Source organism: Arxiozyma heterogenica, assembly GCF_036370985.1.
Source record: "Arxiozyma heterogenica strain weizmannii chromosome Unknown scaffold_27, whole genome shotgun sequence".
Classification (NCBI taxonomy): Eukaryota; Fungi; Ascomycota; class Saccharomycetes; order Saccharomycetales; family Saccharomycetaceae; genus Arxiozyma; species Arxiozyma heterogenica.
This window is the reverse complement of record NW_027042680.1, coordinates 161,813-173,293: the sequence shown is the minus strand read 5'-3', so window position 1 is coordinate 173,293 and position 11,481 is coordinate 161,813. Positions and strand designations below refer to the sequence as shown.

At 31.2% G+C, this 11,481-nt stretch overlaps 5 protein-coding genes across 5 annotated transcripts; 1 reads left to right on the top strand and 4 right to left on the bottom strand.

Moving 5' to 3' along the window:
• Positions 1 to 362: 362 nt before the first annotated feature.
• Positions 363 to 1,658, bottom strand: PRS1 (ribose phosphate diphosphokinase subunit PRS1; the record flags this gene model as incomplete). The annotated part of the gene is made up of 1 exon (XM_064859735.1): positions 363 to 1,658. The coding sequence occupies one exon, from the start codon at positions 1,656 to 1,658 to the stop codon at positions 363 to 365; it is 1,296 nt and encodes a 431-aa protein (XP_064713108.1).
• Positions 1,659 to 2,617: 959 nt separating this feature from the next.
• LOT5 (Lot5p) lies at positions 2,618 to 3,559 on the bottom strand (the record flags this gene model as incomplete). Its single annotated transcript, XM_064859734.1, has 1 exon — positions 2,618 to 3,559. One exon carries the CDS (start codon positions 3,557 to 3,559, stop codon positions 2,618 to 2,620), a length of 942 nt encoding a protein of 313 aa, XP_064713107.1.
• A 591-nt stretch (positions 3,560 to 4,150) lies between these two features.
• Positions 4,151 to 5,578, bottom strand: SPE1 (ornithine decarboxylase SPE1; the record flags this gene model as incomplete). Its single annotated transcript, XM_064859733.1, has 1 exon — positions 4,151 to 5,578. The coding sequence occupies one exon, from the start codon at positions 5,576 to 5,578 to the stop codon at positions 4,151 to 4,153; it is 1,428 nt and encodes a 475-aa protein (XP_064713106.1).
• Positions 5,579 to 6,579: 1,001 nt separating this feature from the next.
• ASH1 (DNA-binding transcription repressor ASH1) lies at positions 6,580 to 8,598 on the bottom strand (the record flags this gene model as incomplete). Its single annotated transcript, XM_064859732.1, has 1 exon — positions 6,580 to 8,598. The coding sequence occupies one exon, from the start codon at positions 8,596 to 8,598 to the stop codon at positions 6,580 to 6,582; it is 2,019 nt and encodes a 672-aa protein (XP_064713105.1).
• Positions 8,599 to 9,561: 963 nt separating this feature from the next.
• MTR2 (Mtr2p) lies at positions 9,562 to 10,113 on the top strand (the record flags this gene model as incomplete). Its single annotated transcript, XM_064859731.1, has 1 exon — positions 9,562 to 10,113. One exon carries the CDS (start codon positions 9,562 to 9,564, stop codon positions 10,111 to 10,113), a length of 552 nt encoding a protein of 183 aa, XP_064713104.1.
• Positions 10,114 to 11,481: the final 1,368 nt, after the last annotated feature.

The window sequence follows — 11,481 nt, the reverse complement described above, 5'->3', positions numbered from 1 at the left end:
TGTGAGATGTATGAAATAATGAAACATATAAGACAAATACTCTAAAGTGAATTGCCATAATGCATTTTGAGACAATCATGCTAACTTAACAACATGACTATAAAAAATTGGAAGTGTAGAAATAAAAAAATAGAATAAAAACGTGTAATGATTAAATAAGATATATATTTTATGTACGCATATTCATTCCCAATACTTTGCATATTTTAAAGATTTTTTTCAATAAAGATATAAATTGAAGGATATTTCATGAAAATGAATTAAATCTAAGTATAAAAAAATAGAATAAAGTATCGCCAATAAAAATTGATTAGGAAGATAAAGAAATGAGTGTAGAGATATTAAAATACATCTATCTTTGATCATATAGTGGCTAAGGAATCAAACAAAACGGAGATGCTTTCACCGTAATGGTCACGACGAATACATTCGGCGAAAATTGGAGACACATCAATTACAACTAACTTCTTAGATTTTTCAGAACTTTCCTTAGAAATTGGATAAGTGTTAGTTACAACAATTTGATGAATATATTGACATTTTTCTAATTCTTCCAAACAATTACCGGTAAAAATACCATGAGTAGCAACGACGTAGACTCTTTTGGCACCACAGTTTTGAACTAAATGCTCAGCAGCACTGATAAAAGAGCCCGGTCTATTGATCATATCATCTAAGATAATGGCAGCACGATCATGAACGTTACCAACTAAAGTGATTAACTTTTCTTTTGGAACAGTTGATGCATCAGCATCTTCATCTTCTGAGTCAGCTGCATCATAGGTACCACCAAGGGCATAGGAATGAGAATCACTTACTGATAAAGTCAGATCTTCTTCATCAGTTTCCATAGCTTCTTCGTTATTAATTTCGTCAGCTTCATCATCACCAATTACATGACCATTACGAATTCTAGCAGTTTGGATACCGTTGGTCAATATAATATTTTCTTCTTCATCTGGGTGATCACCTGGTCTAATGATTGGTCTATTCTTTCTTAACATAGACTGTTTTCTTAGTTTTAATTGTTGTAAATCTTTATTTTGGGAGTAAAGATCTTTGGAACGACGGCGATCAGTATGGATCATAGCAAAATTAATCTTCAAAGAATCGGCTAAAGCAGTGACCCTCTTTGTACCACCAGCATTCTTAGAAACAACAACGGCATTTTGGTAATCAGGAACATTTTCTCTGATCCATCTAGCTAAACTTGGAGCCCCATAAAGGTTATCGACTGGTTTAGTAAAGAAGCCTTGCATTTGAGATGCATGTAAGTCCATGGACACAACATGATCAGCACCTGCCATGACTAATAAGTTAGCTAACATTCTTGCAGTAATAGCGCCTCTGTGTTTCTTCATTTTACATTGTTTAGAATATGGGAATTGAGGAATCACAGCAGTAATCTTTCTTGCAGAACCACCTCTACATGCAGAGACTAGGATCAATAATTCCATAATATGGTCATTGACAGTTGGAGACCCTGATTGGATGACATAGACATCTTCATCTCTGACAGAGACACCAATTTGGACTGAAGTTTCACCATTAGCAAATTTTTTTAAAGTACATGGAGCAGGTTCGATACCTAAACGTTCACAAACTAATTTACCCAATTCAGGATGTGAATTGCCAACAAAGACTTTGCACTTACGCATGATTAGTTAAATGATTTAAAAATAATAAGAACTTGGAGATAGGATGCAGAAATATGGATCTAAAAAAAATGGAGTAATCAAAAGAACAATTGAAACTGATCAAATGAAGAAATGCAGAAGATATCGATGATAGACAATGTATCCAATTCTAGACTAGAATAGAATAAAGTGTAACTAAACTGAAAAGGACGAAGAAATAATGGTTTTATCTAAAAGAGAGATGGGAGACCTAGATGATTAGGAGGTGGAGAAATAGTGCTGGATAATATGAAACAATCCAAAAGAAAAAGTAGCACCAAATGCTTTATTAATCTCGAAGACTCACTTGCACTACTATACAAACAAGATTACTAAATGATTATTCCAAGAGTAAATCATATTAGTCAATATAAACATTGGTGATTTAAGACTACGATAAACAACGGTAGCTACAGAACCGTAGACACATATTGATACAACAACTGACTATGGTTAGCAAATGAACCCTCCCTCTTCATCGCTTTTACAAGTATTAATATAAAAAAACGCTCATCTATCAGTAAATGAAACAAAAGAAAATTTTAGTTAATTCTATTGAAACATTTCAAAATTTTTCATTGGCAAAAAAATTTTTTCATTTTTTAGTTAAAAAAAAAAAAAGAAAAGAAAAAAAAAAAGATGATCTTTTCAATTTTGTTAGTGCCATTTTCCAAACAAAAATCTTAGAAAGAATAAAATAGATGCGAAATAAGAAGATTATCCAAACATATATATGTAAAGTGAAAGTCAAAAATATAATGTTAAAGTGATCTAGGGTTTATTGAAATTATTCGAGTATAACTAGTATTGTCGAAAATAGTTTATCTATAATCTTTATATTTGAAGAAGCAGCATTAGTGATTAATATTATTTTATTTGTATTTTCATAATTTTAGTAATAAAAGAAAACTGCCAAATAGGAAGAGGTAAGAACACTTCATTTATTCAGAGTTAAAATTCCTTTTTCCAGCTGATTTGTCATTCAATTGGAATTGTAATGACATTCCAGCTTCACTTGGATTTTTATTGACAATTTGATCTAAAAAAACTTCATCGTTATCCAAATCATCGGCAGATCCTGAGTTTTTGTATGTGACATTCTGTAGAAAACTGCTTATACCAACAAATGAGGCATGTGCTCCAGCACTTTCATCATTTTGATTAAAAATATCTTGCAAATGGGTGTTTCCTGTCTTATCGTCATTTTCAAACGAATCCGTGTGTAATTCCATTCCCATAGCAAGTGCATTATTACAATTACTGATCATTTCATCACCTCTGTTCATACCAAAATTAGTAAACGTAAATAAAGTTTCTACTTGATTGTTATAGTGTCTTTCATATGTTGAATACTTTGGATATAATACTAATTCTACCGAATCTATTATTACATTGGATTCATGTCTTTGTTCACTTGGAAAAAACTGATCCAATACAGCGTCTTTTATCACAGTTATTATTAATGCTAGTGAGTGGCCATCATCATAGGTTGGCGGTATGTTATGATTATGGTTTCTTTCTATAGCATGGTACACTATCGAAGTGTAGGGTATTTCAAGACCATGACCTAAAACATCGAACCATAATACCACACATGTATTTAATATAAACAAATCAACCGATTCTAGTTTCTCGGTGGGATATGTTGAACTGTTTAATAAACTTAATATGAAATTTCTTCCTCCACCTAACAGAATACATTGATCTAACGGTATTGAGATAGTGTTTAGGTTATTACTGTTGCTGTGATATGGAGTGGTCATACCTAAATTACTAGAATTATCTAACTGTCGAGGCTGCGTCTTTTTATAAACGTTGAACGGTACCACATTTTCAATTGTAGGTTTTATAATTGCAATTTTACAAACTTCTTTGGTATTCATATCTTAGATATCTTGTCTCTTTAAAAGAAGAAAACTCTGTTATTAGGAAACAATTAGTGCAGGTTCAGTTGAATATTTATTTCTCTTCTTCTATAGCATGTATTATCTTTGTGTGTGTTTTCTTTATAATATGTAGTGATTCATCTGCATATGGAAATTGACATTCTTTAGTACTTTTTTTATGATCGGATTGAATTGAATGTTATTAAAAAAATTAAAAGAAAAAGTCTGTAAAGAGTAAACACTTACAAATCTTTTATCAAGAGATAGCAGAATTAAATAAAAACGGTAGATAGTATAAACTAAAAGAAAGGGAACTTTTTTTTTAGATATATTTCATTATTTAATAATTCTGTTACACAAACGCGTGTAAGGAAGAAATTGAAGTTCAAAGTATGTAATTTCAATTTGGTAAAAAGGGATGCTTGTTCAAGGAAGGATGAAAATGAACAAAGAGATGGAAACTAAGGGTTAGAAGAAACAGGTGTTGAACTTCTTACTCCTCTTGGAATATAGTCTATTAATAATGATTCGAAATACTGATAAAAATAAAGATAAATAAGTAAAGAAGCATATTTATTTCTTGTGTTGTCAAAGATCTTCATTGATAATAATCGTATCAACATGTTGATCAAATCCATTAAATGGAGTAGCAGCAGAAGAAGTATATGCTCCTAAATTTGGAAAATATAACCAATCTCCAACAACAAGGTCATGGCGCATGTAATATTCCTTAGTGATACAATCTAAACCGTCGCATGTTGGACCCCAAATGGATACTTTATATGGGTGGGAAGGGGTTGGTACAGCGGAAGTAGAATTAAAGTCATCATAGTGGAACTTGTTATTACTGTATAAGATTCTTGGTGTTGGTTCTTGGTGATCGAAAAGGATACAATTTAAATTACCATAGACACCGTCATTAATATAGATCATAGCCTGATCGTTGTCAATCTTACGTTTGGCGATGATGTGTGTGGCTAAAGTTAAGGTTGTTTCTGCAAAATATCTTCCTGGTTCAGCAATGATATTAACGCCACAATTTTCTGGGAAGAATTCATCCAAAGATAATCTTAAAACTTTACTGGACTCTTGGAAGGAAGTTAATTGGAAACCACCACCTACATCCAAGGTCTTTAAAGGTGGTAGACCAAATTCATTAACAGCAATATCAAAAACCCAACGAGCATCTCTGGTTGCTTTATATAAGGAACTAAAATCGGATGCACCCGAGCCAACATGGAAACTAACACCAACAAGATTTAATTCCAGGTCTTTAACTGTTTGTAATAACTCTGGTATGGCAGATAAATGGGCACCAAATTTTGTAGATAGCCGGCATTGTGCAGTAGTATCATCAGTAGCAATCCGAAGGAATAGTTTGGCTGATGGATGGAATTTTTTAATCTTATGTAATTCTTCAGCATTATCGAACGTGGTCATTTCTACACCATTTTGTTGAGCATATCTGATATGAGATCCAACCTTGCATGGGTTTGCATAGATGATTCTGTGTGGCTCAATACCTAATTTCAAAATTGTATCAATTTCTCTCTTAGAAGCACAATCAAAGTTAACACCGAGGGAAGCTAGAACTTTTAATAATTCAGGCTGTGGGTTACATTTCACTGCATAGTGTGGTTGAACACGAGGTAATTCCACTTTCCAATTCTTGTATAAGTTACGTAATTCCTTCATATCACAAACAAAAAAGGAGTTTTCTTCACCAGGGGAACATGTATCATCATTAATAGAATTGATACGTTGTTTTAATGTATTAAAAATACCAATATGGTCAGATTGATGTGGAAGAGTATGTAGGTTAGGATCATGTTTGAATGTTTCTAGTAAAGCAGTCAATGCCTCATTATTTAACCTAGCTACCGGTTTTGAGTTTATGGTATTGGTAGTGGAGATAAGAGCAGAAGTAGATGGAGTGGTACTGTTAATAGGGGATAAATCGGTCAAAGTAGTAGTTGAAGAACAAACTTCAGATTCAACTAATGTAGAACCAGACATCGTAATTTGTATCTACTTGAGTTTGTGAAAATATGTGAAATGGATAAATGTGTGTATAAAAATAATAACAATATCTCAAAAGAAATTTTATTTGTTTTGTTAGTTGGATACTTTTTTTACAACTTGTTGTCAGTTATAGTTGAATATAAATGATCGAGTTACAAATATATGTATGTATATATGTACGTATATATGTATATATATGTGTGTGTGTGTGTTTTCCCTGTTGAAATGGAAATTGTTCAATATTTATGTGTGGGTATAGATCACACGCGTCTGTGCTGAGGCAAATACAGTTAATAAACACTATTAACGATATTTTCAGAATACAGTGAAAGGAGGGGGGTGAAAGAGGAGCAGTAAAGGGAACTAAACTGAGTAGGACTTAATAAAGCAAATTTATTTAACGGGATTAAATCAAAATCTCTAGAAGAAAGAGAGACTGGGGAATAAGGAGAGGAGCAGTTTTGGACGATTAGTGAACCAAAAAGGAGTTAGAGAAAGTTCATGGAAAACTTGGCAAAACAAGATAAATTTTTTCAAGTTTTGTTTGGGCATCGCAATTTTTTTTTTCTTTCTTGCCTTCTCTCATTAAAAATTCCAGTAAAAAAAAAACGAAGAGAAAGAAAAAAAAACATTTTTTGTTTATTGTTTTCCATTGTTTCTATTTTTAGTGTCTTTAAGTTACTAAGAGATAGATCAGAATAGTGCCATTGGTGTAGTCTAACTGTATAGGTGATAATGGGAACTTGTTTAGTCTTACAGCAATGAAAGATGGCAGGAAATTTTATTTCTAGATAGTGAGGGATTATTGTAGATATTTTTGATTCATTTTAAGAAGAAATTACGTAAGAACAAAAGAATAAATATCATTTATAGTTTTGTAAAGAATAAGATCAAAATTATAGAATACAAAAATAAAAAAAGATACTAGAATACTTACTTTATGATGAAAATTATATAGTATAGGAATATATGCATACGTGTATTTTAATTAAATTTTAATCCAAAGTTTCTGTGATTGAATTACAGAACAAACAACGATACCCAACCACTGGACCAATTATGTCGGGATTATTAGCTACGGTACCTGTTGTTTTACCTTGTGATTTCATTATATTTAATTCACCTTTTGTAGGGATTTTCTTACACTTCATATTTAAACAACGCGTTTTTGTCTTCTTATATCTTAACCCGCAAGAATTACATAATTGATGTTGTCTCTTCTTTGACCAACTTGGTCTCCAGCAAGGAGAATCCTGGGAATTACACGAAACACATTTCCTCGTAGTAGTGTGAGAACTCCGTCTTTCTTTGCCTCTTAATGGAGAAGTGTTTGTGGAATTGGGTGCTGAAAACGATCTCGGTAATGCTTTGGAAGATATTTTTTTGTTTGAATTGGTTGAGTACAACATGATATTGTTACCATAACTATTAGTATTATGATTGTTGTGAATAGTCTTACAATAATTGTTATCTTCAATATGATTGGTGGGTTGTGTTAAGTAAATAGGACTAGATGATCCACTTAAGGAAAAAGTATGATAACGTGGTAATGAATAATTAGTTTTCTGACAATTATGGTTATTATTATTATGATTATATTGTAAAGAAGAAGGAGGTGGGGGTGGTGTAGTTGTTGTATTAGAAAAGTTAACAATACGTACTGGTGAATGTGATCTAGAACGTGATCTTGAAGTATTATTGTTAGGTGTCTTGTTATCTTTGTTTTTTTTTCTTCTGATGGGAGAATCAGATCTTGATACATTTGGACTTAAGGTTGGAGAAGATAGTAATGTGGTAGTAGCAGTAATCGTCGTGCCTTCATTTGCAGGCATAAATACATTACTATCATTCTTATGATCGTTGTTTTTGATTTTTTCATTTGTTGTGGCAGTAGTGGTGGATGATGTGATAAAATTAGTAATAACAATACTTTTGGAAGAACTTTTAGATTGGTTGTTATTATTATTGTTATTGTCAATGGTTGTTGAATTTTTTTTTGAATTGATAGATAATACGTCTCTATCCATTAACATTTTTTTTATCTGTAATGCCTTAAAACTGTTTGTTTTTTTATGAGTATTAACAGAGGATGTCGATTTGCTGATTCGATTAGAATTAATTATTTGTTGCTTTTTGATACACTGAATCAACTTTTCACTTATAATAGGATTAAATATATCATGGTTATTTGTACCATTACTTAGATTATCCTTTTGGTTAGTAGTATTGTGTTTTTTATCAAATGTTGGTTGGGAGGTTCTTCCGGGAGACATTGGTGGTGTTAAAGGGCTTTGAAACTCCCATGGTTTGTTAGAAAGACCATAAAATGGGTCTTTGCTTTGCAGAATTGATGGGACATTAGAAGTGCTGAAGACTTTCGATAAACCAGTATCTGTAGTCATGTTTGCATTGGTACTAGTATTAGATGTAGTTATTGTATTTGTGGTTGTGGTCCTCATTTTTGGGATATTTGCAGTATAATAATTTCTAGTTTTGATATTTTGTTCTTTAATAGATAGATAATCATGATATTTCTCAGTTTTGCACCAATTTAAAAGAGTATTTCTCCACATTGGAGTTCTCTCTGACGTATCTGGGTAGATATAAGAATTTTCTTGTATTCTTGGATCAGGTAGTAATTGCAAGTGTCTCAAAGAAGGCAAAGTTACATTTTGTTTCGTGATTCCAGGGTTTGAAACGTTGGATTGTGATAATTGAAGTTCAGGTAGCTGTAAAGATGAATTTTCTAGAAATGTAGGGGAAGATTGTGGAGTCATTAAATGTTTATTTAGATACTGGTTATTATTTTGGATGTTGCATCTATACGTGCGAATTGGACTGGTTGGGGCAGTCCATGATTTTTTAATATTTAACTCATTGTGAGAGTATGATAATTTTGGTGACACTGTGCAACTTTTTGGGATCTGCGAGAGTGAAGACGATGATGATATTATATGGTTCTCAAGCATCGGAATATTAGATGTATTCGTTTGAATTGAAAGAGATGTTTGCATTGCTGATCCTATGAGATAGTTCTTATTATGGATTAGTTTATTTTATTTAGTGTTATACGATAAGTGAATGAAGAAAGAGGAAAGAGAAGATAAACTAAAATATCATTACTTGTTTTGCAACTGATACAGGAACTTTATAATCGTAGTATAATACGTGATTTTACAAAAAACTCTAAAAAAAGACAAGTAGTTTAATCACACATTATTTATTTTGTCTTTATTAATCAATAGATATATATATATATATGTGTGTGTGTGTGTATGTATAGTTATGTAAATTGTTTTTCAACTGAAGAGCTATTGAAATCATACCAAGAAATAAAAGATCTATTGAGATCAAAAATAGAAAAAGGGTGAAGAGAGCTGGGTTTTACTATTTTTTGACAATCGATCAATCAATCAATTAATGTATCTCTACGAGAGTGAAACACAAATATAGTAAAATCTGCCAAAAGTAGAAATATAATTTTGCAATAATTGGCTGAAAAGGGAAATTTTCAAAAATTAAATCAATTTTGTTCTCTTTATCTGTGCAGATATCATTTATTATGTGTGTGTTGTTAATTATTGTCCAAGTTTGTCTTTCAGGTAATAAAGTTTCTCGAAGGCTGTACTTTTTACCTAAAGGGGTAAAAAACCAGCGTTCCTTTAATAAAGTTTTTTTTTCTGTTTTTTTTTTTGATTCTTTTCTCTTTTCTTTTTCATTTTTGATCTGATGTAGTTTCTGGCAAATTTTGTTTTAGTATTCGGAAAAGATTGGAAATCAGAAAGGGAAAATTTCAACAAAAATTTTGAAGGATTGAAAGGAAAGAAAAGAGAAAAAAACTAAAATAGCCAATGTTTGAAGGCCATGGAAGAAAACGTAAAGGCAAATTTTATTGAAAGGAATGGTAAAGAAAAAGAAGAAAATAACTGTTAAGAAACAGAAGTAAAAAAATAAAGAGTCTAGGAATATACATAAGAATGAATAGCACTAGTAATATTAATACGAATCAACAAGGTGCAATTACAGAGACATTTATTAAGAAGATTTTAGCACATTTGGATAACACAGATGTAAACAAATTACAAGAATTTTTGCAGTTATTTGCACAACCTCCAAATGCCAAGATAATATATAACTCAGCGCCATTCTCTGATGCGATGCAATTTCTAACATTGTGGCAGCAACAAATGGTTGCTACACAACATACATTAACAAGTTTAGATTATCATGTTATACCAGGTTCAGGTACATTAATATGTAATATAAATGGTAAAGTAAGATTTGACGAAAGTGGGAGAGATAAAATGGGACAAGATTCGATTATAAGACAAGGAAATCAAAACAGTCCAAATAGCAATAGCAATATTGGTAGTAGTGGTAATAGAAGACATATTTGGGGACCATATTTTGGTATATCTTTACAATTGGTATTGGCAGATTCTATTTACTCTAACCAATTCTTAGGTGTGATTCAAACATTTAACTATACTGTAGTCTATAAACCAGAAGACTCCCTTATGGAAATGTAAACATATACATTATAATTGCACAAACAAATATTTTATACTTTATTGTAAATTGAGAATTGAGACTTACGAATTGAAAATTGAAAAAAAAAAAATAAAAAAGCAAAAAAAAAGAAAAAGGCCCTTTTCTTGCTTTGTCAAGTATATAGTAGTTTTATCTATTTTACCCATTTAAACAATGAAGATGACGCTATATATGCCATATAATGTATAATACCCAATTTTTATATAGAGGGAGATATTGTGTCTATATATCATTTCTAAGAGATAAATTAAAGAAAAAAAGAGAAAGAAAAAAAAAGAAAAAAGAAAAAAAATAGCAACAATATAAATGAGTGGAAGAAAAATGGAAAATAGAAAAAAAAAAAAAAAAAGAGGAGAGAAGCCGAAATACAAACAACTGGAAAACAAAAGAACACAAAAGGGAAAGACAAATAGAATGCGGCAGAAGCAACAGCAGACGCAACAATAGGGAATCCCCGAGTGGAAAGTAAAGTAAACACAATAACAAAACATATTTCAACTCATCTTTTCGTTTCCTTTTCTTTTGTTTTCGTTGTATATTGGTATTGTTATTTGCCATCATTTTCATCATCCATATTGTTGTTGTTGCTATAAAAAAATAACCCTTTTTGGATGGTGAGCGTGTCTGTCAATGACATCATTGCTTCATTATTATGTAATCTCAAAATTCAACATTTGTTGTTGCAACATTCAAACAAACTGATAAGACTTCGAAGATTACAACAACAAAGGGAGGTGGGATGTCTTTTTTTAGATGATGGCTATTATTATAAGACCGACAACATATACTAACGAAAACATGAATATATAACTGCTTTCGGTGTATAAAGTTGGGCAGCAGGTCAGTGGGATAGTGGGATGATGGAGCTTATGATCTGCGAACTGTCACTAAACTCAACTAAACAGTTGAAAGAAAGTTGTGATGAATAAGAGATATGGTGAGGGTGGGGATGAGGATGAGAATATAATAAAACTTGGTTTAACAGTTGATTCATTTCTTTTGCTTTTATCTTTTCTTTTTTTCCTTTTCATTTGTTTGATTTTAAACGATGATATTAATTAGTCGTAATATTGTGTTATTATGGTTATTGCTACTCACTGTTGCTTTTATCACTTGTTTTTATTCTTTTTTTTTTGTTCTTTCTGGCTTTTTGATGTTTTTCCCCAACAATTGTTGTTTGACTAAATAGAACTTATCATCAAATCACACACATACTCACATACACATACTTATGTATATATATATGTTTATACTTATATATATATATAACTAATTTTGTATGCAAATGGAGAATTGGGTTCAAAGGTTTTTTTTTTTAATAATTGATTGAAATTGTAAAAAATGTT